Genomic DNA, 27,204 nt, shown 5'->3' with positions numbered 1-27,204 from the left:
TGCAGTAGTGAATAATTTATTTTATTGACATTTTATTTTTGCAGAATAGACATTCACACTATCAACTGGAGAGCTTAGATTATAAGTGGAAAGCATAAACATTCATTAAAGTGTATGTCTGAAGAGTGTGATTACATGAGATCCAATCATCCTAATATAGAGTATAAATGTATTGACATTAAAGAAATTATGAAAACCAGGACATAATACATGACATTTTCTGAATATCACAAGGATCCAGTCAGAAAAGCAGGGCATTCACTTTGCTGATGATAAAGAGAGTGGGCTTTTGGTTTGGTAGTTATCTACTCTATGTCAGATTTTCCTACATTTGAAGTTCTGTTCTCTGGGCTGGTAGAGAGCAGGTGGGCATGATGTTTAAGTGAATGCACAGGATGAGGAGATACACCAGCACCACTCCAGCCCTCTCCCTTCTTACTCATGGAGCAGCACCAAGTGCCATCTCGGATGAGACTGTCCTTTCTCTGTCAGGGGAATTGTAACTGCATGTTGAAACAGCAGCCAAAGAGAGAGGAGAGCTGTGGATGTCTTGGCCTGGTAAGGTTTTGCTGGTTATAGCTTTTCCAGCTGAAAGAACTCCCACTTCAACAATGATAAAAAAAGGCATTGAACAAAGCTTTCTGTTTCTGAAACTCTTCCTTTCAAAGCAGAGATTGCAAGTACTGCAATATTGGAAATTTATACTGGTGCTGTGGGAAAAAAAAATCTGCTTCTAAGGAGAATTCTCCTTCCTCTCTGGAGGTTTCTGTTATCCCTTTGAAGAGCTGTAGCTGGTAGTTGGTAATTATATTTTGGTCCAGGTCATATGAGTTAGGTGGGAAAATGGATTTTTACACCACAGTGATGGGTCAGCTCAAAAGAAGAAGAATAATTTGCCTTTAAAGAAGTAAGCTTATAAAACCTCGTGTTTGGGAGTAAGGCCTCCACTGCATTCACTGTAGAAGTCAATTATAGGACTGAGTATCCCACTGCTGAGTACACCAGTGCATGTGTACTTGTCTTCCACCATTTGAGCCCTGTATACAAGTCCTGCATAATTGTTCTAAGGTATGAAAAAGCTGCAGGCAGATAATTCGAAGGAGGTGATTTTTTTTCCAAGTTATGGTATCCCAGGGAAAGCAACGACAGAGCAAAGCTAATCTCTCCTTTTAAGTCACACTGATTTTCAGAACTGAACAGTTTTTGCAGAAGACATCCCTGTGGATTTTCTTCATGGTTTTCCTATGGATCCCAGTTCTATGTTTACACAAGTTTTTTCTTTCTTTCATATGTGCAATGTAGGTTTAATATTTCGTCCCAACTCACTTTGGTCTTGCACTTTTTGTTTTTTCTTTTTTCTTTTTTTTTTTTAATTGAAGGTTATGTTTGGCTGGTGATGTTACTGATCGCTGCCCATTCTGGAAAGGAATTCAACTGGAAGAGTCTAATTCCCCAGGTGTTGATTGCCACCATGACAACAGCCAGGCCAATCAGATTTACACCCAGGCCAGCTTTCACCTGCAAAAGCAAAATGCATCAGAGCACAATGACAACTTAATCAAAACCAGTTAACACAGAAAAAAAAATCAGTAGGGTCTATACTGACATATCTAGTCTGGTAAGTTCTGATATCTAGAGCCAAAAAAAAGCCCAATGAACACTATGTATCAGGGTATAGATTGAGATGGACTGTTGGAAAGTTCATTGGAAAACTGCTCAGTTTGTCACTTGAACTTCTCAATCAGATAATCAGAGTGGGGAGTTATACCACACGTAGCAAGGTGATACATGACTTACTGCGGAACTATGTGATAATCTAATTTTTCCTACTTTGCTTGTCTTAACAGGTCAATGCAATTTAGGATCTCATACTCCTAAAGCTCTTTAGACCATTACATTCATTAAAAAAATAAAGATGATAAATACATGTATTCTACAGCAGATTTTTGGATGTACTTAACCTGGCAGCTCAGTTGCACTGCAGATCAATATTATTTTATATTAGCACCAGAATAATCATTATTGTTATTGGCTGGTGTTGAAGTTGCATGAAGCATGGGAGGATACACCCAGTCTCAAGACTCACCATATCTTTGATCTGGCAGTGGCCATAACTGAAGACAATGGCATTTGGAGGATTACCCACTGGCAGCATCACCGCAAATGAGATACACATGGTGACAGGAATCAGGGTGTATAAAGGGTTGATAAGCAGGGTTTCTGACTGAAAGAAGAGAGAAAGACAGGTGTTTCACCTAATCAATAAAAGCCCCTGGACAACTAGGATGAAGGGAACCTCTTTGTCAAGACTGTATGAATCTCATCTCCCTAGTTTCTAAACTTAAGTGTGAAACTATCTTTACTTGGTTGCTTTTCTTTTTTTTAGAGAAATACTGTAATTTGGAGCTGGTCATGGTCCAGGGATCTCTCTTGGAACACTTCACACTGAGACAGGATGGAATTTGCTACTAATAGGCAACCTTTGTTCTTCCACTTGCTCTCTGTGTCATTCAGTATTGTGTCTTATGGATCTAACACTTCAGTCTTCATCTAACATCAAGAACTTACTTCTTTCAGTTGCCGAATATACTGGGACCATTCTGTAAAGTCCTCCTGAACGGTGGTTAGAAAAACTAATTGTTCATGGCCCAAACTTGTGTGATGTGAAGGCAGTGATGATGGAAGGTTCTTTACAGTGGGCTGAAAGAATTGTTCTGCTGCTGCAGTCTTCAGCAGTGGTGAAATATTTGCATTTTTATTTACACTGATTTGGTCTAGTTTTATGTCAGAGGAAAAGGGAAGGATATTTGCAAAGCCAACACCATTTCTGGGAGGGAAGTGTTCCTAGGTTACTTTTGCAATCAAAAAAGAGAGACTGCCATAAGATGGCAGTTCAGACTCCTATAAGTAGATTACTGATATAAACTTTTCTTTAGGAGAGTCTCTTTCTGCATGGAGTAGAAGTAAATCTGAACTCCTAAACCACACAAACATAATTACTTATTTTCATCTGACCATATCTTTATATTATCTCAGAGCTGTTCACATGCTTTGGAACAGTCTCCTAAACTTGTTCTGATATGGAAAGATGGTTAATGGCCTGACTTCTTTGTAAGAAAAGCTTCACATTACATAAATGAAAAGAAATAAGATGGTTTTCTGTAACTGTTATTCCAGTATAAAATGAAATTAATATCCCTTTCCTCTGCTTTTGTCAACAGTATCCTGACTTTTTTTGAACAAGACATTTAAAATAATCTTGATAAAAGTATCTCAAGTTTTATGTGAAATTCACCTATCTTCTTGATTGCATCATCACCTTTTCTTGTGAACCCCTTAGTGCAGGAGCTAAGTTTTCGCTTTTTCTGAGAGGTATTAAATAAATTCCTTGGTGCTAAAATATGCTTTTGGATGCCCAAGTTTATTATTTTTCCTAATCCAAAGACTACAGGACAGTAGCTTGGGAACTGAGGCTGAGTTTCATGTGAAAAGAGTGTCGACACCCTGACATCCTGAAACATTCCCACAAGCCTCTCAGGAACAACAGATTAAAATGTCGTTGTTTTTACTCACCATGCTGCATAAAATAGGCAGAAAGATGGTTATAGTTGCTGGATTACTAACAAACTCTGTTACCAGGGATACCAAAATGCAAGCCAGCAGGGTTACAGCCCAGTAGGGAAGGCTGCTCAGGGAGAGCATTTGACGTCCAATCCACGTAGAGAGGCCAGAGGTCTGGGGAGAGGACAAAGGCACAAGAATTGCTGAATACTTGGTATGTTTGTAAAACAGATTCTTCTCTTTGTGGCAGTTTACATCAGAGAATCCCTCCAACAAATAAACCAAGTTAAGGTCAATGCCTTCTGTATTTGCTTTTGTTCAGTAATCTGGATTTCACTTCAGCACCTAATAAATAGTAAGAAAGAGATACATTTGGCAATTAATAACAATAAAAATGTACCAAGGCTGATCTTCCTTTTTTCTTCAGCATGTGAACTGGAGTATAGAAAATTGGTGATGAAGGATTGCACATTCTGGCTAGAATTAATTTTGAAATTAATATACATACTTGTAGTTGTCTACATGTAGGAGTCTATAGGAGAGTTAAATGTGTATTTATGAATTATACTCAGTGTAGATATAGTCAGGAGGGCCTAAAGTATGATTTGTCCATTCAGCACTAGGAGCTTCACTCAGTTGCCTAAAGAGGAGCACCCAGTGAGAGCTGAGATGTTCCCCCTCTGTCTGGTTAGCTGCTAGTTGAGAAAGTGTGAGGTGTTCCTCAGATCCTGTGTCATGCCTGCTGGTCCTGCAGACATGACATGAATATCTAGATATTCTGAAGCACCTGAAATGGTGGATGCCTACACAAATGATTTGAGCTCTAACCAGCTTTTTGTTAGCTAGATATAAGCTGTCCATTACGTGCAGGGAGTAGGCACTAGGTTAAATATAAACTTGGAATTATCCGCATCATAAATCCAAACTAGGGAGCATGCAAAGGGATAAAAGTCCAGGCTGATGATTCTTTTGGGAAGGAGGATAAAAATCTAAATCAGTACCTTGCATCCAGCTGCTAAGGCATAACCTCCTCCAACCAACACTACAATCTCCCAGGGCATGGTCTTCTGGAAGTCCTTCCAGGTAATGATGGGATCCAGTGTGTTAATGTCTGTTGACTTTTCACCATCTCCTATATCAAATAAAGCAAATGTTTGACCAGTATTATACTGCCCTTTTTCTAAGATCTTGACATTTTTCACACTTGTAGGAATAATTGAATGTGCATGGGAGTTATCTTGAGAACTATCTGAGAGAAAGGCAAAGCAGCATATTTGTCTGATTGCATAGCCTATTTCTCTGATTAGCCTGGCCTCAGAAAACACAGCATATTAATTTCAAATGTCCTGACTTCCTCATCTACTCTGTTGATGTGAATAGTTATAAACCCTTGTGCTTCATTTCATACATTTTTGAGGGACTGTGGGCTCTAGGCTCTATTGTACATATGTATGTACATATATCTGTAGACTACAAAGGCGGTGTTACAGTGGAATTATATTATAAAAGAAGGGCTATGAAGTAGGTCATGAAGCCTGATAAAGTGCATTTATGCCCCTAGATTTTACCTGAGAACATTATTTTTTTTAGATGCCTGCTTATTTTCTTGAAGGAGGAGTTAGAGTGTAATTTTTTTCCTAAAACCTGTATAATATATGAAAGTATAAAAGAATATATATTTATATACATTTGTAATGTCTACATAAGACTCTAACAGACAATTCTATTTTCATAGAAAAATAGTGCTTCAGTGCTGCTGAAAACCTGGCACATCAAGCTGATCAATACCAGAATGCTACCCAAATGTGAATGTGAAATAACAATCCTTATTATTATCAAGAAGACTATGAGAGAAGCATTGGACAAAACTGGAACATTGTATGGCACTTTCTGACCTCTTTTATGTTTATCTTATGGCATTATCAGTGATTTCTGATGTATAAGTGATGACCAATATTTTTACTAGGTCTTTATCTTCAGGTGATTTTGCATTATAGTTCTTTAATATAAAACTCCATCTAAACCATTCCTAAAGCTCAGTCCTAAATTTTAATAATTCCACTAGCACAGAATAGGTGGCAATCTCAGATACAAAACTTGTTTGTCATCCTCTGAATGAGATAATATGAATTATAGCAAAGGAAAAGGAGATCTGACGTAGGAAGGGCTGATGTCAGAGGAGAAGCTGAACCCTGACTTACCAATATAAAAGTCTCTTCTTGGAAATCTTTACAGAAAACATAAAGTGCCATTAAAGACACTGGAAAATGTACCAGCTTTCTTTCTTGCTGGATCCTCCTCACCTTTTTCCCTTTTTCCAAAACACGGCTTTTTTGCTGGAATCAGGAAAAGGAGAAAACCAAGAAATAGAGAGACAGTGGCGTCAGTCCGGTAACCTTTCCTAGGAAAGAAACAGTGAGGTTATTATGAAAACACATTAACAGAAACATTTCTAAACAAGATACATAGCTCCAAGCAAATTTTTGCAGGTGCAGTTTCATTTCCACATCTGAAGTCATACTAACAGCCCACCAGAAAAATATGTCTGCATATCAAGGATACAAATTGGATTTTTTTTCCCCATTTATTAAACTGACTCTTGTAGCCAACTTCAATCACTGCTCAACAATTTTTAACGTTCAGGTGGGGAAAAGGAAAAAATAAACTCCTTTTGGTTTACAAATCTATTAACTTGGAGGTGCAGAAAATAGTGTTCTTACTAGAAGCAAGAAATACATTCTAGGGAAAAGCCAAATCCAAGTGATATTTTAGAAATGGACTGTAGATGGATTTGAAATTAAATGTCTAAAATTCTTTCTGAAAAAGTATTTTGAGGAGTGCCTATCTCTACTGAACTTCAGAAAATCTCAGTATTAGAAATTGGGTTTTTGTCAAAATTAGATTGGGAAGTTAATTTTATACAGTAAAAATATAAAGAAAATTTAAGTTCAAATCACTTGTTCTTTTGTATGCAATGTGTGTTATAGTAACTTTTAATGTAAATTGTTTCAATATTATTTAAAATAAAAGAAAAATTATTTGCTTTGTCACCATTCTCTGTACTATTTAATTTCATGGAGATTTTCTTGATAAGCACTTTTCGTCAAATATTTTAATTTTAATTATAGTTTAATCTAATCTAGTGAAACTTCTCTATGAATGCACTAAAATGTTTTAAGCTCAAAATCCAACCCTCTTATTCTTTTACACTTGAAATGTGTTTAATTTACTTCCTCTATTTAATTCACTCTGTATAGCAAGAAAAGATACAATTTGCCCCATATGAACAGATGTAGTTTAAAAAGCAAGAATCCTAATTTTTGAATAAAGACTTCATTTTTCACCACCTTGTTAAAAGTGGCTGATGATGTCTTAAGGCCAAAAATTATTGTAGATAGTCAGAAGCAAAGCCATATTCCTGTGCAGCTGTTTAGGGAATTTTACTCACTTCTCAAAAAAAGATGACCATCCTGGTACAAAGCCAGGCTCACGAGTAAACCAAAGCAAGGTCATCAGGATGAAGAAGAATCCAGTCACCATCTCAGGATAGCTAGAAATAAAAGAAAAAAAAAACAACAAACAAACTAGGAATTAAATCCAAGGTCTGTCTGAAAACCCAAGGACAAGTTCCAGAAGAAGTAGGAAAGCAGAAACTGGCGTCAAAAAAGGATAAAAAAAAATATGGAAAATAGTAAGGAAGATTAGTTTGAATTAAATAATTCTAGATTTGGCTCCCAACTGGGAATCATTTAAACCCAGTAAAAAACAGGCTAAAAATATCCATCTATATTTGCAATTCCATCATTCATGGGCAAGACCTGGAGGAAAATATTTCTAAATGCTTGTTTTGTATTTGCATTATTATCTGATTAAATGTGTTCACAAGGTAAAGCTCATATTAGCATTCCACTGTAAACACATTCTCTGCATTTTTTACAAGTGTAGAAAGCCTAAGAGCAAATGACAATGTAAATTAGCACAGATGGTGCACACAAGGTGGCTTGAGGATACTTGAGGTGACGTGAGGATTTTTAATTTAGCATAGATTTAAATGAAGTATGATTTCATATTTAGGAACAGTCTGAACAATTGTCTGGTTTCAGAGTCAATGTATTCAGCCAGTTTACCTGCCAGTATTTCATTTGAGCAGCGCAGAAATGTTTTGGGAAGAAGGGATTTTATGATGGATTATCCCTTTTAAAAAATGAAACTCTTGTGAAATAATCTTTTCAAGAGACATTTCTTGCCATCATGCATAAAGATTACGGGCAGATGTGAGGGCTGGACAACTCATGGCATGGGGTAAAGCCTTTGCTGAACTTCTATGCACCAAAATAAGTATGTGCCCAAATTGAGAAGGGGAGGTCCTTTAATGACTTAGTTCAAAAGTAGAGACAAACCTTGACTGAGATGACCTTTAAATCCTGGTATAAACTTGAATCTTTCCTTTTATTTCCTTTTTCATCAGAAATAAATAAACTATTAAATATACCCATGCTTGTAACAAAGTCTTTGATTTTGGTTCATTTTTGCATTTACCTCCTTTCCTGGAAGCAAAGAAAACTGGTTGATAGTTTTAGAATAAGCTACATGAGCCAAATGCAACATGGAGGGCAGTAATTAAGGATGGTTCTGCCTAAAGAGGCAAATTCCTGAGGAAGGCAGGTCTAGTTTACCTAACATTTCCCAGTTTCTTATATTCTTCTTGAATTCTTCTCTCTGACATTTCTTCCCGTTTGGTCTTCTTCTTTTTGCTCACAGAACATGTCTCCTTAAAACTGAAGCACATTGCACAATAAAATTAGACAAGGGCATAAAGGGGCAAAAAAAAAAAAAGTAATTAAAAAAAAAGCAGCAATGAGGTAAACTGAAAATTCTGGCACCAGAGATGGTTGGGAGTCAAGACCGAGGCAAGGCCTGATGCCAATGTGAAGGAAAATTATTGTATGTGATCTTTGATTATTCTGGTTTTAAGTTCTTCTGAGATTCAATTCTAGACATAGTTGGAAGGTCCCCAGAGGGCTCTGACTAATACTGGCTGGTATCACTGAGTCTTCTTGAGACATGGCTGGACTCCCTTTGTTGAGGCTTCCTCAAAGAGCTGGTGGTGGCCAGATATTTCTGGTGCCAGAAACCTCCAAGCCATGGCTGATTTCTATCATCACATGGAAAGACTGTGACAGAGGCCAGCTATCAACAGAAATTTTTCACGGGGTAACTGTGCTTTCCAGTTGGATCAGGGGTATCCGACGTATCTGGGGTCTGGTCTGGCTTTTGACATCATATTTGACTTGAATATTCAGGATTCACAGTAAATAATGAGGGAAAGCTGTGCTTAGGATTCCATTGCCTTCCATGACCTGTTTGCTTCAGCTAATACTAGTTGTTTCTAAACCAGGTACAGCCAGATAAGGATCATATTGCCTCTGCCACAGAGGCTAAGGCAGTCAGGCTGGTGTTTTGTCCTGGTAAAAAATGCCTGTGGTTCTGACAGAGACATAAAAACACAAGCACATTTCATAACTGGATATATTCATCCTGCTGTACATTTGTATGAATGTTAGTTTATTCAGCTTGCCTTCATCCTATAACAAAGCATGGACATTCCTAATCGAAATTTAGATACTTGCAAGCTCACTTTAACACTGTCCTTTTATTCATTCCAATAGCATCACTTAGCTGTGCTTTGAGCCACAAATCTTTGGTCACACAGAGGTGGAGGGAGATCTAAACCAGTCTAAAAGAAACAACAGCAGTAGGTACTTCAGTGTTTGAAGTACCACGGGAACACAACTTTTATAATTCTTTTAGATGCTTAATAGGTGCTTTTATAGTTCATGCTATTTTAATATCTTATTTGGTACCCCACTAGAGACCCAAGCTGTAGCAGTGGCCAAATCATGGACTACAATCTCTCTCCACGTAGCTGGTTAAGGTCAGATTCTCAAAGGAATTTGCATAGCTCAAGCTCCAGACAGGCCCTGTCTGTTTAACAAAAAGACTTAACCAAGGTTTTTGTTTCACATGGGCACTTTTTTTAAGCTCAGTTATCAGTGCCCTGTACCTATAAGTACTTTAAATTTCCTTGCAAACCTTGCTGTTAGACTCCAGTAAAATCCATCAGCAGTAATGCGGTGACTGAAAGAGAAGAGCTGGTTTATAGTGGCCAGATCTATAGCAATGATTTTACCCTTAGCTCTGCTTTGTTGGTACAAATGGGTCCATTCTCTTTCACTTTTGACCTAGCCTAGATCTTTAAAAGCAAATCTGACATGTTTTTCCAGCTGGACCAAGTAAGATTGATAGCACTGAGCTTCCTAGGAAAATAACATGAAAATTACAGGAATTGATTAAACATTTATGCACAAGCATTAGGCAGCTGTTTCAACATGTTCCAAGTGTTTCCAGGCTTAGGAGGATGTGAAGGCAGAGTATTGTAGCCCAGTTTCTAACATAATATGTTCTTTAATGAACTGCAGTGAATAGCAGTCAGAGATTAAGGAGGCTTGGAATCAACTAGTACTTCTCAAAAAGTCGATAATACTTCAGTCTCTGGTATTATTTAGAACAACATTAATCAGCATGAGGTCTTGGATGCAATGTGGAATTTCAATTATCCTTTTTTTAAAAAAAAACTAAAGTAATTGAGGGTCATGTTAGGGCCTGTTTCTTCTCAAGATTAAAAAAAGGGGGAAGGACTATTATTAGCCTTTTAATTTGGAACTACAGGACTCAGGAGACTGACTGAAAGGGGCATGGAGCCATTCACCTCTAAATTACTTCTTAAATCTAGTCAAGGTCAGCAACAAGCAGAAGTCATCATCAATTTATTCATTGTCTTAGGTGAAATAGTGATGTCAGTTCAGTTTACTTTTAAGAGTAAACTAAATCAAATTAAGGTCACTTTAATTCTGAGTAAGTGTGTCTGCATCACAATTTAATGCTGATTAACTAATCCACTTTACATGCACACATTTAGGCAATTTTCATTAACTTTACTGAGTACCTCTGTAAAGACAATGTGTGGTACAAATGAACTTGATGACTGAGCCTTTTTCTTCTTCTGGGGCTGAGGGACTTAACTAGTATTATACGTTTTTGTCTCTTAGGCTGTGAGTCCTTTCCGCTTTGAAGAGAAACATATATGGAGTATATTTACATTTAATTTAAACTGGTCTTACATTAATTTCATTGATCTGGGGACAGATCTGAAAAGTAGCTTGCTCAATTGCAGTTGTTTTTCTATCCATCTTTTAAGCTGTGCTTTTCCAAAAGGACTCTTAACAAGATTTTTGGTCCACAAGGGAATCCTCATTGTCATAAGAGTGAAAAAAAACCACCACCAGTTGAATGCTTAATAAGGATTTCTATCAGCAGTACCCAGGTACTTCACTCTCAAGCAGCAATACTCTACACTGCTGTCTGAGCAGCACAGACAAGCAATGAGATTTCCTCTGGTAATTGTTCTGGCAAGAAGAAAGAAATTGAGCCTTAAATTTTGTCATTTGCCAGTCAAAGCAACTTTATGAGATATGTTCTAGAGGAGCTGCAGGTGTCCCGCTTTCATAGTCCTTGCATCTTGAACAAACTTCACTTACTTGCAACCCAAGAACAGCCAATGCATCCAGAACCAAGTCAGCACCAACATGATGAGGGAGATAGGAAAACTGAACAAAAACCAGGTTCCAAAATTCACGACTTCAGCATTTGGGTATTGACTGTAGAGAAGAAAAGAGGATGCATAAGAAGTTAGAATACCAAAAGAATCTCTAATGTGCATAGTTACACACACACATATATGTATTTATATTTGTCATGGTATGATAGAAAGATTCCATCAGTATGCATTTGCAACAGCTGCATTGCATATGCATAGTGAAAACAATTGCCAAAAAATGTCAGTCATTGACCTCCCCTGATCAACAGATGAGCCATAGAGCACTTCAAACTTTTAATACCAGATGGTCTGGATTGTCTTGTACTACTACCAGCAGCGAAATTCTGTCCCTACCTATGGTTTATATCAAAGCTCATTTTAGTGTTGGCAGACTTTAGAATGATTACACCCAGAATCTCTGTCTATGTCCCATCATGGACCACGCAAATGGTGACTGCATTATGCTGGGCTCTGGCAAAGATGTTTGATGTGTGCATTTGATGCAACTGTCATAAAAGTAAGATATTTGGAAATTCTGTAGAATCCAAATCCTTGCATTAAGCATGACTTCTGAACTGACTTCTGAACTTTGTTATCACCATTTCAGAGACAGAAATGAAGGATATCATGGCAGTAGAGGCAGTAGCAGATGATCAGAATCAGGTCTGATCAGTCTGCTTGGATGCAGATTGGTCCATGGATAGAAGTACACCAGTCTTCTGAAAGAAAAACATTCATGTTTCTGACATTGAAACATTCATGTCATTGAGAGTCCTGGGCATATAATAAAGGAAATACTTAGATATTCAGAGAGCTGCTTCCCATCTTCTCTGAAGCAAATGCATAAGTCCAAATTTCTGAGTTGCTTTAGTTTTGCACTACATGTTGAGCAGCCTAAGTACCACTAGTGATGCCTTTAGATTCACTGTAAGAACTCACTTTCTGAGAACCCAAAGAACAACTCAAAACTGATTATATGACATTTCTTCTTTTGTGAGTATTTCTTTATCTTCCTTGCTATGTCTTCATGGCTTTAGTGTTTACTTTTCCAGAGTGCCTGCTGCCTTCATGATAATCAGTTTGTCAAATCAAAAGAAGTTGCAGGAAAAACTTAAATGTTACCACATGCTGAGGGATTTTTATTTTGCATGGGAGAAAGACACGGATATGTGTTAAATTAAACTCCCCCTTTCAAACATTAACCATTAGTAATAGCATTACAGTAGAGGAGGTAGCAAATTTTCCTTCAGGTGACTGTTTTGCGAGGGTTCCTTGAGGTATGGGGAAAGCCACGGAGATGATAATGGCTCACCCACCATTCCCACGAAATCACAGTATCACTTACTTGTTGAAGTGCTCTAAGAATATGAGGCTGGTGGAGGTCCCTATGATGGTTGTCAGTCCTCCAATGGTTGCTGCGTAGGAAATGCTCAGTGAGAGGCATTTACAGACCATGTGGTCATGTCTGGTTTGATACCGGTACTTAGTAGTCAGGCCCAGATCCAAGGGCTCAGGAGGCAGGACCAGTATCTGAGTCTGTGAGGGGATACATTCAACAAAGATAGTAGATGATCAGAGCAGCAGCACAGCTTGTGCTAATGCCATAATGATACAGATCCCAGAGAAACAACAGGTTTGTATAAGAGAAGGCAGGTTTTTCTTCACAAGGATTAAGTGGGATCAGACCTGGAAACATGTCCAGGGGCCTGAAATTGCCTGGTCTATGGCAGAAATGTAGGACAAACAGTAATCGGGCTTCTGGCTAAGGTTTGGGCCAACTCCAGCTCTGACTGGAATATCAGTGGGATACAAAAAGCCTTTAAATGCTGCAGGGACAGGATGCCAGCACTGCAGGAGTAGGAATCCATAATCCTTGAGGCTTATGAGGAGCCACCAGACAAAGGCTTGGTGAACTTTTTGCACTTACAATCTCAGGGTTTCTAATTAGGAATGGAGTGCTGGGGGTCTCAACGGCATGAAAAAGGCTGGGTAATGAGAATGTGGAAGAAAAAGATGCCAAAAAATTTTGCTTCAGAAAAAGCTGTTTCATCAGTGACAGGAAACTCTGTTGGTAAATTAAGTTGTTGCACTGGGAAGAAAGGTACAGTACTTCAAGGCACTTCACATGCAAGCCAGGGCTGTAATTTAGGGATGAGGAAGAAGGCAGAAAGTGGTTCAGATAGATTTTTATTTTGGTTTATCTAGTAAAATCAGTCATGCTATATGTTCATCCTCATCACGAGGATAAAAATGACTAAAATCCTGTAGGTTAAGAGTGAAGTGAGTATATTAGTTAAAAATAACCGTTGAATGCTTATTAATATGGGTGTAAGAGAAAATTAAATATTGGGACGAGTGCATTAGTCTCTTTTGGAAACATTCACTTAGATTCTTTTGAACTGTGAATGCAAATCCATGTGTTGATTTTAGCCTATTCATTCATGGACATCAATTTATGCCATTAAGATACTGATAAGATTAAGATACAAATTGGCATCCAAACAGCAATCTCTTCTTGGATCCACTCAAGAGAAGTAGAAATACTGTAATGGACTGATTTAATGAAGGATTTTGAGGGTGGATCTATTGGAAGACAAAAAGGAGGTGGATACTAAGACTACCTTACAAACTGGCTGAACAGATTAATGGTCCATTCCTGCTGCTGTTTTTGTTTTGAGTAGAATTTTATGTGTCAGGAATTGTTATTTTTGAGTTTGGCTATTTTCCAAGGAGGATTTGCAGAAACAAAGTGGATAGTACAGTCAAATAATAAGGGAAACTTGGGATCACATTACTGAATGTAAAGTTAAATTAATTGTCCCAGCTATTGGGGGAGAGTCTTCTGAACATATCTGTGCAGAGCATATCTAAATGGGAGCAAGAACTAGCAAAGGGCCAAGCCAGGTCTGAGGAAAGATGATGGAGAATGATTCCATGTAACACAATTTACAAGGAATAAATATGAAGCAGTGGGAAGCAGGAGATAGTCACATCTGGGTTTTGCCTCACACCCCAGGTCTAGCACTTCCTTACCTGGGGTAGGTGCTGCCCATTGCTCTGAGAATTCATTGTTCCAATAGGGTTGGCTATCATGTGCACACCATTCATACTCTGTAAGGAGACAAATACCTTTGGATTAGCCTTTCTTATGTTCCTTGGGGCACTTAGAAAAGAATTTATGATGCTTCCTAAAGGTCATGGTGAGTAGGCTTTGGAGAAAAAAAGAAATAATTCGAAACTACAACAACAAAATCCAACCCACTAAAAGATCAGCTGTAAATTCTACACCGGAAAAAACCCAAACCAAAACAAAAAAAACCCTAAACCTTTTTTTATTTTAAAATGATCTTAAAGTCAGATTATAATGAGATTGGGTCTTCCTCTGTCATGTAGGAGAATCTAACAGGTTCCTTGCTAGAGGCTATGACTTTCTGATATATGTAGTCAGTTCTAGTAACTGAGATGTCTCAGCTGATAAAGTTAGAAACACCTGGACAATAAAAGATCATATCTGAATTTGTTAGAAAACATATGGAATTGTTAGTTTACTGACTGGATCTCAGGATCTCCAGCAGTAAGTACGACAAACTTACATTTTTATGTACTTATGTTGTTGTTGCTATGGAGCTAATGTTCCCCAACTTGATTAGCGCAAGCAGGCTGATAGGTAACATACAAAGCAGGACATTCTGCAACATGTACTCTCTGCCAATAACCATCACTTATTTGAAATAAAGGAAACAGTAGTTTTTTTCAGAGCTGTATGGATTCTGCTCTGATGGTTCCTGCATTAGAAGACAATGTAGCTCAGAAGATACTACCTATCACAATACCTTTGAGTGCATCAAGGAGCTGAAGTCAGTAGTAGTAGCACTAAAAACAAAGAAAGGAAAATATACTTTATAAATGCCTGTTCACCCAGCTCCTTCAAAAGGCACACATCATGGGTAGGAGGGGCAACCTCTGCAGAACTAATGCCTATTTAACGGTGAATACCATTTATTAGAACCTCTTATGTGGTCTCTTGACCAGATAATATCAGTCATCATTATGTTTCACAGCTCTATCTCTAGCTGTGTAGCAATGGGGTTCCACCTCCATGCAAGAAAATACTTGTGTTCTTTGTAGTATATACCCCATTCTAGGAGAGGACTCCATTCACAGTGGAGTTAATCACCAGGCAACCCAGCACTACTGCTGTCTATTCTAGTCAAGTTCTTCCACTGCCAATTTTTCAGCACATGGACCATGCAAACAAACCCACTGAACTTAATTCCAGAAGATGTGCTACTTTTCCTGCCAAATTTTGAGCTCTTTTTCAAGTAATATTGTTTTAACAATGGTTCTGTATGAAATATTTGACATGTACTCTTCAACAGGGCTTAAAGGGATTAATGGCACAATGCCAAACTGAAAATTTGGTTCTATATTGTACAGAAATTGTGGCTGGGGTATAAAAGAGATAACAGAGGGAATACTGGAGAACCCAATAGTCTCTAGACTAATGAGATAAATATTTAGATCTTGCAAGTTAACTTAAAGTATTCAACCTATGCTGTTTGAATTATAATATTTATTTTAAAATAAATTAAAATTTAAAAGAAATTAAAATTAAAAGAAACAAGAACTTGCTTCTCTTTTATTACAAACAGCTGTGAACAATATAGAAGGAGCTCCAGAAGGGGCTGTGTAATTTATTCTCACACTTCATAAGAAGATGGTCCTCAGGATTTAGCCTATAATACAGTTCTAGGACATTAGCTTTGTGTATTCCCTTGTGTATCTTGAACTGATGGTTAATTTGATAATTTGGCAAAGAAATTAGTCCATTGCCTGATTTACCCTTTTCATCTTACTAGATTCTACCTCAAATAGAGACCTGGTTGAAACTGTTAGTGTTTCAAACCTCTGAAGAAATTTGTCTATATTTAAAGAAATCTTTTACAAATTTTTTGGGGAGGAGGGGTGTTTTTCTGTTGGTTCTCCCTCCTGCCATCCCCCTACCTCCCTCCCCTCCTGCTCTCATCTCTCTCTTAAATGAGGACAGTTCAGACTTTCTTCAGGAATGCTCTGTAAGTGATTTCCCTCTGGATATGTCCCGTGGGCACTCCATATGTACTTGAATCCTCTCCATCACTGTTTGTTAAGGGGAACAGAAATAAAAGTCTGTGGACAGCACTCTCTTACACAGCATAAGCACAGACTTCAAAAGAGCTTTCAAATCCTGAGAAACATTTTCCTTCTCCCTAAAGTGTTCATGGTGTTAAAAAAATTAATGAATACTGCAAAGCTTTAGTGAGATCCAGACCATTACATTAATCCCATTTATCATGTAAGCTTTCCTTGTCAGTCACATGTGAAACATTCACTTGTAAGCTTCTGCTTGCCCTTCCTGGCTCTACTCCTGGGTTCCTCTCATTGCAACCTGTGTAGGGCTCAAATCTCCAGTCCTGATGTACAGGGTTCATTCTTACTCCTCATTGATGAAGATAAGCTCCAGTGAAGGTTGGTCATGCTTTTCGCTGAGACCTGCAACAAAGGAAGAGAAAGCAGCCCTTGGGGTAAGAACTGAGCTGAGCCCCTGGGTCACACCACTGGACCTGGAGGGGATGCTGCAAACAAAAGTTTGTCCGAGCTGTCTCCAATGCTCTCCTTATGCAGCATGTTATTATTTTGTGTTGTACTGATCATGTGCCTCTGGCAATTACAAGACTATCATGCCTACATATAATAGACAAGGTTGGATGAAATAATTTTCAGCCTGGAAACTGTAAACTGACAGAAAGATTTTTTTTTTCTACCTAAATCCTTTCTTTCTGGGAAGGAATGAACAAAATGAACCCCAGAACCCTTATCAATTTTTTGTTTTGGGCTTGTCAAAGAGCACACTTTTGGGCCTCTTCTAAATTTCCTGAACTTTATTCTCATGGGTTTCCTTCCAACCCTGTAAAATCACATGACCTAAAAGTTTATGACACACAAGTTCCAATAGATGCCTTAATTCAGTATAAATAGTTTTGCAACTCCAATTCTTCTATCTCATCTTAAAACTTTCATTTTTTGAAAGGAATATCAGAGTACCAAAGGAAAGAGTACAGATCAGTATCTTTGACAGTATAAATCAGACAGATCTGACCTTGATAGAATTTGAATAATATGTATCAACAAGTCTGGTCACTGCTAACCAAATGAGCAAAGAATGACCAATATTGACAAATACCTATTGGCTTCTTTTCTTCAGTAATGGTGCTGCCTGCAGTACTGATGACCTCACACTCCTCCTCAGCATTCACTAGCTCCTGGAGCACTGCCTCCACAATTGGCATCACCATGGCTGTGGTGGACGTGTTGGAAAGCCACATGGAGAGCACCGTGGTGCAACACATAAAGCAAAGAAGCAACCTGGTGTGCAACAGAGGGAAATCCAAAGAGTTAGAGGTGGCAGAAAGAGGATGAGAAGATTTGTAAGCTTTCAAGCTCTGAAAGGAAAGATGGATATGAAAATGAGCCCCAAACCAAGCCATTTTGTGCCCATGGATGGGAAAATCAGAGTTGTTTCGAGCTGCTGCTGCCAGGCTCAGATTATGCCAAAGTCAAAAGTTCACTCACATGCCTGGCTTGGCTCCAGCCATCATGACCATGCGCAGGGCAATTCGCTTGTGGAGATTCCACTTTTCTACAGAAGCTGCCACACAAATCACACCCATGAGGAGCAAAGTTGTGTTCTTGAAATATTCAGCAGCCACCTGCATCAAGGGCCAGGGGGAAGCAGTCAGTTAAAAAAGCAGTAACTGCCCTACACAGAAAGCGCGCTGAATGCAAAGTAATGTGGTGTCGCACGTTTTTGCTCCCCAGAGGATAAGAATGACAGGGAGCTGGAGAACATGAAGAATTCATAAGTCAAAGTATTCTCTTTAATCTGTTTCATGTTGTGTTTATGAATAACAAGGCTCTATACTCAATTGTTTGTAGGCTTCTCAGTTTTGAAGAGATCAAGAGAAATGTTACTTTTTTGAGCAGGATGTTCAGTACCTGCAGTTAATCTGTCATACTCAGCTAGGCTCACATGGAAACAACAAAACTCTTCACTGAAGGCAGCTTATTCATGTGCTTCAACTGCTTTTTCATTCTGGAGCTATTGTTATCTATCTTGTTTATATTTATTCTGTCTTGTTCAACTTTTGGGTGAAATGTGGCATCCTCATCTGAACCTGCAGCTTCAGAAAAAGAGTCCTGTGGGACATGCTCTTTGAATGCAGCTGAGAAAGGTTTTCATATTGCTGTGATGATTCACAAATCCTGTGCCAAAACTTTTCACATTGGAAAGCTACCTCCATTTTATCAGGAAAATATGGAAAAGTTTCAAGAAACAGAACTTCAATTTAAGAGAGCAAGCTAAAACTATCAAAATGGGAGAAAATAAAAGTTACAAACAGGTAGTTGGAGCCTAGCTAAATTTTTCATTTCATCCTGATGCAATCCTTCTTAAACTGTTGCTGGAATATTTTTCCAAAAACATTATTTCTTCAGTTTAAAACTATTCTTCTAACCAAATGTAGGTACCAGCATTTTAAAACAATTAAGATCAGAGGAAGCAGTAGTTTTTCCATTATCCTCAGTAATACTGACACTCCTCCATAAAAGTGAAAGAATGTCACTAATGTTATTCTGTGAAATCTGAAACAAGTTATGTATTTAATTACATTTATTTAATAAATACCCATAGTGACCTAAATAGACTTGGCCAACAGAGTTGTGTGCCAGAACTTTTAAATATCACTTTTTCTTCCACTGTTTTTTTTCCCATTAACTTTCTTTATTTTTCTGCTACCTTGTCATAAAAATATCTTGAGGTGAATGAAGGAAATCCATCAAGCCAGCAGAACAAAGAATCTCTTGTTCTCCTTTATTCCTTTCACAGGCATTTTGGAGAAACCAATGAATGTTAATAGTCTTGTTAATACCCACGTACATATATATGACACTCATGTTCTTAAGTCCCTATGAGTTATCTGTAGCTTAAAGTGCTAGGCAAGAGCCCTGGGTCAGTCACTCTAGAACAGTAAACTGGAAATACTGCAGCATTATCAGAGTTGTTTATTTTATAAATACAGTGGTTTATTTCTGTTCCTAAAGCAAATAATATGTTCTCTGCAGTAGTTCCACTGTCATTTTATTTGATATTACATTGAATTTCTGTCAGGCTGCCATTAAATTTTCCTTTTCAATGTGCTTCCAAGTTTTTAATGAAAATACCTAACTGCCTTTATGATAGGAAAAAAAATTTTGAAACTACTGAATTGTGTTAGTATGGAAATGTATCTGATTGTATTATATCACTGGGAGAAATAAAACAGGTCATAAAATTTTTGGTTCATGCTTTTCTCTATCCATTTATCGGTGTTCCCAGTGCTATACTGTGACAGAAATTCAACAAATTTGTGGTTGCTATGTATTCTTCTGTGTCCTTTTCTGTATTTCTAGTCCTTTCATCAAGTGTGAGGCTCCCCAAAAAAGAGAGAGAAAAAAGCAGGGGAAAAAAAGTTGTAGATGAAATAAAATAAATTCTTAGTATATCACGAAAGAAAGTGACATTCAAGGAAATGTTCAGGTAAGCACATTCAAAACTGATCATATAAACTTTTTTGTACAGCTACTCCTTTGCCTGAGAACTCATGGCTACAATGCAGCCCTAGGTCACAGCCTCGAAAAAGGATTAAACATTCACCCAGACAACAAAATTATCTAGACTTTTACACTAAATGGTAACTATTTTTAGCATATGTAGCCTCTTGCCTTATATGTCTTCTATAATAAATGTAACTGGAAGGAAACTTCACAGTGTATCCCATACTGCTCTTTCCATGGTTTTGAAGGTAGGATCTTTTAATGCAATGTGTTTTGGGAATTGTTGATGCTGCAGTAGCTGAAAGGATGGTCATCCTTCCTGTCTAATATAGTCTATATTATATCCCATATCTGTCTTCAGTGGAAGAAAGAGATGTTCAGACCAAGTTACACATTACAAGATGTACACTTCTTCTTCCCATAACTCTAAGTCTTGCTACTGCACTAAGATCAGTCTTATTCAAATAATTAACTGAGAGTAAGAGCATCAGATAATAAAAAGTTTACAATGGTCTGACCTCACTGGACTTCATAACTCCAAAAAGTGGATACAGGAAAGCAGGAACTAAAGCTGCTGCACCAAGAGGGACTGCTTCAGAGACCCAGTATATGGCTGTCACAATCAGCACGTAGGCACATGAGGCTTCCTGCAGGGACAGAGCACAGAGGTTACATGTTACTGCCCCACCAGCAACTGTGGAGGCTTTGTGAACTTGTTTGTAGGATTCATCAGACTGTAGGTGCCTGGATTTAAAAAAAAAAATCAAAAAGGACTGTATTAGGACCTCCTAAAGTGCAGCTGTTTGAGTGCGAAATCTAGATTACCATCTGAAAGATCAGTTTCAAAGGATGATGCTAATGAAAGTTTTCACGCCTAAACCAGGGCAAAACATTGTGATAAGCGTTATGTATCAGCAAAATAATGGTTTTAAGTGCATTTACAAATTTGTTTGATTTCCATAATCCAATATTTGCCAAACATTCAACCATGACTCCTCAGATTGGACCTGTGGACGTGTTATTTCTGCATGTTTTTCTCTCTAATACTGGACAAGGACAGGAACTGGTGGTTTTCAGGACCAGATGCGAACATTCACATTTGTGTGAATTTGTAGTTATTTTCGGAAATGTTCGGGAATTTATTCTTTTTTAAACAAGGTGCAAACATTTTTGTTATCTAATTTTATTTTCTCAGGTTATTTACACAGGCCCTCAGAAGAAGATCACAGACCTGCAGGCTTAGAGGCAATGGGTTAATGGAGCTATTCAAATAAATTTGCTGCTGTCCAAGGTTCTGGTAGAAAAGTCATGACATCATGCTGAGCACTCATGGAGAGCTGGGATATGACGGAGAAAGGTGCTACCTGCTGAATATTTCTACAGAAAAACACAGCTAGTCCATTGAATTCTTCTGGTCCATTTCTTAACTAGATATATCTTTATTTATTGCACTTTTTTGAGTTCTCCTTAGGCTCAGTTTGCTATACTTAGAAATCCAGGGATATCTCCTGCTAATAATTACAGAAACTACTCTCAGGAAAAGGTTTTTCCTTTTGTTTTCTCAATTTTGAAGCCAGTTCCTGTACTGGGATTAACCTGCTGTTCTACAGAAGCTGGTAGGTCTGCACTGATTTACAACATCTATGAATCCATCTGTTCTTCATTATGTGCTGGATGTTCCATATGAACTTATTGAGTCATATGGATTCACAGCTCACAAATGGCTGTTGTTTAGAAAATTCACTCTTCACAAATGCTATTTGAGTGTCTTAAAATATAATTCCATTACTTTAATTTCCTGATTGGATGACTTCTAGATAAAGCAGCTTTCAAGAAGTCATACAAATAAGTCTCACACATCTTTGTGTAAATCAACAAGCATTCATTTTTTTTCAACCAGTTAACACACACTTCATTTTTTTTTCAATCACTTTTGTGAACAAGGTGGGAAAGTCTAGTGAAATTATACAGGGATGTGGGTTCAGTGAAATCAATAGCTTATATTTAAATTCATGTTTATACATGTCACTTTTACATTACCTCTAACAAAGAGCCACAATCAGTTGTTTGTATCTTTTTTTTTTAGGAGATCTTATAGTAATAACAGGCAGAATGGAGACCAGAGAAAAGTATATATTGATTTGTACTATTTCCTTTATTTGCATAAGGATTTCAGCCAAGGTTACTCAGAAGCTTGTGTTTAAATTAGCTACCAGATCTTGCTCTGATTCTTATTTTAGAAAAGTGTGACATTAAACAGTTGGAATTCATCTAAGTCAGGGTAAGTTTATATTGGATATTAGGGAAAATTTCTTCACTGGTTGAGTGGCCGAGCACTGGAATAGGCTGCTCAGGGAGGTGGTGGATCCACCATCCCTGAAACCTTTCAAAGAGTGTGTGGATGTGGCCCTTGGGAATATGGTTTAGGGGTGAATATGGCAGTGCTGAGTTAGTGGTTTTCACTCAATGGCCTTAGAGGAATTTCCTGCCTTAATGATTCCATGATTCCATTAAGCAGGGCTGCCAAAATAACTGAAATAAGTTTATAAGAAAACAACTTCCTTGAAGCAGATAAACTCTAATTACTTTGGAGATTATAAAGGGTATCTGAAAGGCTATTGGAGAAATTTATCTCTGGATTGTTCCTTTATGGATGGATAAGTACTCTGAACTACACAGAAATGTGCATATTTGTTTCTCTTCCTTAACTACCCTAGAAGAGTGGTTTAGGCTTTAGCAGTACAGGTTTGACTAGTCCTCTATGGTGAGGTCCTTCAGCAGTATATTACAAGAAAAGATTGTCTTGCAGTTGTACCTTCATTGCTTCCAAGAAAAAATTCTAAGAGAAGCTAGAGAAGGTTAGATTGGAATGGATGAGGTCAGAGGACTTTTGTTAATATTCATGGGTTATGATTATTTTATAAAATGTAATTGCTATGCTGTTTGAAACTCCAAACTTTAGTCTTCAGTTTCTAGTAATTTCAAGTGGCCACTTAGTAAAAAAACCAAAAGAAATAATTTTGACTTAAAAATGGAAGTTTAACAAGTTAAATGATAGGCATTACAGATTTTTGGTAGTCTCTACTAGGAAGACAAGATGAGTCATGGAGCTGATGGATTGGCTCATAAACATTAGCCAACTTACTGCTTAGTCACCTTTAACTACATTATACCTCATGATTAATATTCCACAGAGAGCAGAGCATAGGATGATTTTTGTGACCTACTGACTATTTAATTTTTAAAATTTCTGCTGCAAAAACTACTGTCTTTGCGTGGGCTCTGTATGACATCCAGCAGTTGTCTAAGGAGAAAAATAACTTCTTATGAAAAAACATTGATTTTTGCTTTAAAGAAGTGCACATGTAAGTTACAAGAAATATGTTTTTCAAAATTAATAAAATTAATTTTATCCTAACCTGAATCCAAACCATTTTCTCACTCCAAAAATACACTTCTCTTTAATTTCTCTTATTATTTTCTGTTACTATTCTGTATTTGGCAAAAAAGGAGACTGATAGCGAGGACAAAATAGGACAAAGGGAAATTGCATCTCTACCAAAACCTAACTGGGATGGGCACTGAGTCTTTGTGTTTCTTATACACAAGGCTGTAATCATTTTACAAAAATAAAACAACCCAAAATAAAGCTCATTTTTAAATGGTATAAAACTGTTTTACAAGTACTAGGAAAGCCAAGCTTGATAATCTCCACTAAAAACTTAATCGGCTTGTCTAGCAACTTTCTTTATTTATTTTCTCAGTGCTTTAAACCAGCTTGTTTCCAAGAGAAACCATATTAATCTCTTCTATTTAATTGAACTGAATCTATATATTTAATTAATGGTTACCAGAGCAACTAAGTACTAGACTGAAGTAGTGGCAGTGTAGTTTTAACTGTTTCGCTGCTCTCACTTGTAGTTTTACAGCTGAAAATTACTCTTAAGCCCATCTCAGGGCTTGAAACAGGTAATAGGAAAATGTGATAGTTGGAGGGACTATCATCTAATTATCTACCTTCAGTCAGTTCCTTAGGTGAAAAGAAAAGAGGAGTTGTAAGGAAGCCATAGCTAAAACATCCATACTAAGGGTCATGCATAAAACTTTCATATACTAAAATATACAAGGATCTAGGAGTGACTAAAAGGAAGAATAAACTCTGTGTTGGAAATTGGTCCACTTGAAAGTGTGCATTGCATATCTTGCATGCAGGCATGGTTTTTTCCCAAATGTATCAGACCTGAAAGGCACTTATGTGCATCCAAACTTGTGGTACAAGTTCAACTATAACTCTGGAAAGGGAAAAAGAGTGCAAGCAAATTTTCTCAAGTTTATTTTTTACCCAACCATTTTTTCTCACAAAATAATAGAAAACAAGCTGTGGACTTTATTCCCATTAGCCATATCTACAAACAGTTCTGAATCCTTGTGCTCACTTTGATCACTCTTACCACTACACATGTAATGCTCCTTTGACGTTTCCAGAGATGTGCTGATATCATCAAAGAAATTGCACGCTGATTCCCTGCAGAAATGCCAATATAAGTGACCTGGTAATTCTGATCTCTATAAGAAAGACAGAAAACTAGTATACTTGTCTGATAAATAAAAATATAAATAAGTGAGCAGGCATAAAATTTAATCTTCAGGTTTAAGAAGTAATCATAATCAATGGGTTTTAGCAAAGTAAATTCTACACAAAAGCACTTGAATAGAGTACTGTCAGCTGAGTTTATTTGGTTAAGATGTTTTCTTAATAGTGCTATAAACATCTGTCCAACACTCAGTCAGATTCTCAGCTGTACTTTACCATCTGTGGTCATTCACATATATACAAAGTGGATGTAAAACATCACCTGATGGATTTTCATGTCACTTTTCAGTAAAGCAATGTCACAAGGGCTTGTACTGTATAATAATAATTCTTGCAGCAATACTTTCTTATGAACTTCTGCTTCAGCACCCATATGGTGCTATTACAAGTCCCTTGGTTATTAAAGCCTCCTTGTTGCATCCTATGCCTCTGAATCCAGTAAGGAGCAAACAAGAGTGACAAATTTTAGTGCAGTGAGTCTCATGTTTCCTAGGGAAGGGTCTCAAGGGACACAGAGCTTGCTGCAGCTACAGTGCCATATGGGCATGTCAGGGAGTATATCTTTTTATGTCACACTTCCAGTGACATGGGGGGAGATAAAGCCATTTTGTAAAACAAGACTCTGTGAAAGGGTGAGTCCTTCTGTTCTCTGAAGGAGACCACAATTGTCTGTCATTCATTGCCTCTCTCGAGATAGAAGAGGTGAAAAACTATTACAAGAGAACTGCCAAGATATACATTGAAGTTCAGAGCAGGAAAACTCTAGGTGCAGCATACAGTTCAGTGGTGTAGGAACATTTCCTTTTTATGAATCCTGGCTTTCTTTCAAAAAAAATATTGCTGTTTTATTTTTGAAAACAGCCATACAATTTTTAATCCCATGCATTTTGATTTGATAAAGCAGTAGTATGGCAAAATCCTCTGATACTGTAAGGAAGAATTAATCTTCAGCAGCGTAGAAGACGGAATGGAAACTGCTGCACCATTTAGCCAGATTTATGTCTAGGACTATGTAGAAGGACAAGCTGCGGAATTTTTAATACATTGCAAATTTTGATAAGTTAAATATCACCATCTCTATAAGGTGGGAAATCATTGCTATTTTATCGGTTACAACGGCAGAGACGTGCATAGAGAGGAGTTCACCGTGCAGCCAAAGGTATTCGGTAGGTCCAAAGCAGTGTCAGGAACACAGCTGAATTCATTCCCATTCTCTGGTCTGTGTGTTAAGCACAGACTATTCCCTCCTTTGCATTGCTGTTTATGTCTCTGAGCCAGCATTTATTAACCACCATCAGACTGCAGAGATACCTACACCTGCTCTGGAGTAGTCAGTGCCATGTAGGGTCCTACATGTCTGTCACTGTGTCCTAGCCCCTGCCTCACCTGAATTACCATCTTACAAAACCACATTAAATTGAAAGTCCCTCCATGCATACTTATTATTTAAAAATTAAAGAGTTTTTTAATAAAGGAATACTATAAGTGCTCCTTTTAAAGACCTCTTCTGAGGATATCCATTTCATGGATATGTTTCTTCTGTCCCTCTTCTACATAGACATTATTTTAGAAAATGAAGAGATTTGACATTTTTGCTTTAAAGTATTGCTTTACTAGCTTTACCTGGCTCTTCAGCTCTGCTTGTGACGCGACTCAAGGTAGCTCTGGTTCTTACTGTGATGACTTCTCAGTGACCCTCACAGTCCTTCAAATTTGAGTCTTAGATTTTTCTAAGCTCTATGCTTCTTTAGGTCTTTGACTTTGTTTTTGCACACTGCAAACTTATCCAGCAGTACTAACTGCTGCACTCAGAGGCTTTGCTAAAAAGAAAATTAAAAATGTACTTACACTGCTGGGGTATATGAGTGGCAGAGGAAGCAGCAGAAGTGGAATGAGAACAACGAGTAGGAGGTTTCTGGATCGGAGAATCTCCTTCATCACTGCCATACTCTTCTATTTTCTGGTGGCTTTCTTCTCCTTCAGATACTTTTCCGGTTCCTCAGATTCTTCGACTTCCACACCTTCACTTTTTCCAACTTTCAAACCTCAGATACTCCAGCTTCCACACTACTTCAACTTTCCTTCACCTGTGCCTGAATTTCCCCAAAAGGTCTCTAACTTCATTTCCTATCCCCGTACAGTCACCTAAAATACCTTTCTTAATTTATTTATTCTTCAGTCTTTTGTTTTGAAAAGGTTTTCAATTAAAAAATATTCAGTTTATGTGGGGCTCACCAGCACATCCAAATTATTATCACACCGTAACATGCAGAGTTTTGCAAGTTGGAACATAGTGATCTTTTGACAATTTTTAGTTTTAATTCAGACTCACATTTGTAGCTGTGTTGTATCCTTATTCCCATGTTTTATAAAACTTTTTTTCCATCATCTAGAGATGTGACTCCTGTTTTCATAAACCAGGCGGTATATGTTTTGAGCTGCTGCTTTTCCTTCTGTTTGATAATCTGAATGCCTCAAATACAGTTTCTTTTCTGCTGGAAAATTATTAAACCCAACAATTTATGGTTCAGTGCATAGAAGTAAATGTTCAGGTACTCCTTCTTTAAAAAAAAAAAAAACAAAAAAAACAACCCCAAAAAAACCATCTGCAACTCCTTCGGACTTTATTTCTTTGCTTCTGCTTTGTATCTACCTTTGCCCTACTTTTGCCCTGAGCTTGGAATTCAAAGGGCAGCAATTCCAGCACAGATTATACTTGATCTCAAGACAAAAATTTGTTAAAAAGCTACATGCAGCTCTAATG

At 37.6% G+C, this 27,204-nt stretch overlaps 1 protein-coding gene across 1 annotated transcript; it reads right to left on the bottom strand.

Annotated features, from left to right (window-relative positions):
• Positions 1-27,204, bottom strand: SLC13A4 (solute carrier family 13 member 4). Its single transcript, XM_051784357.1, has 16 exons — positions 26,289-27,204; positions 20,365-20,493; positions 17,828-17,964; positions 17,439-17,620; positions 16,693-16,747; positions 15,052-15,091; positions 14,252-14,329; positions 12,564-12,754; positions 11,160-11,279; positions 8,238-8,339; positions 7,010-7,111; positions 5,865-5,962; positions 4,563-4,693; positions 3,574-3,735; positions 2,087-2,224; positions 1-1,518 (listed from the first exon to the last, which is right to left on the bottom strand). The coding sequence occupies exons 1-16, from the start codon at positions 26,385-26,387 to the stop codon at positions 1,381-1,383; spliced, it is 1,902 nt and encodes a 633-aa protein (XP_051640317.1). The 5' UTR covers positions 26,388-27,204; the 3' UTR covers positions 1-1,380.

Source organism: Manacus candei, unplaced genomic scaffold (genome assembly GCF_025592945.1).
Source record: "Manacus candei isolate 608988 ecotype Guabito, Panama unplaced genomic scaffold, ASM2559294v1 h1tg000018l, whole genome shotgun sequence".
In the NCBI taxonomy this organism is placed as follows: domain Eukaryota; kingdom Metazoa; phylum Chordata; class Aves; order Passeriformes; family Pipridae; genus Manacus; species Manacus candei.
Note: the sequence above shows the minus strand (reverse complement) of the source record. Positions and strands in the feature narration are given on the sequence as shown.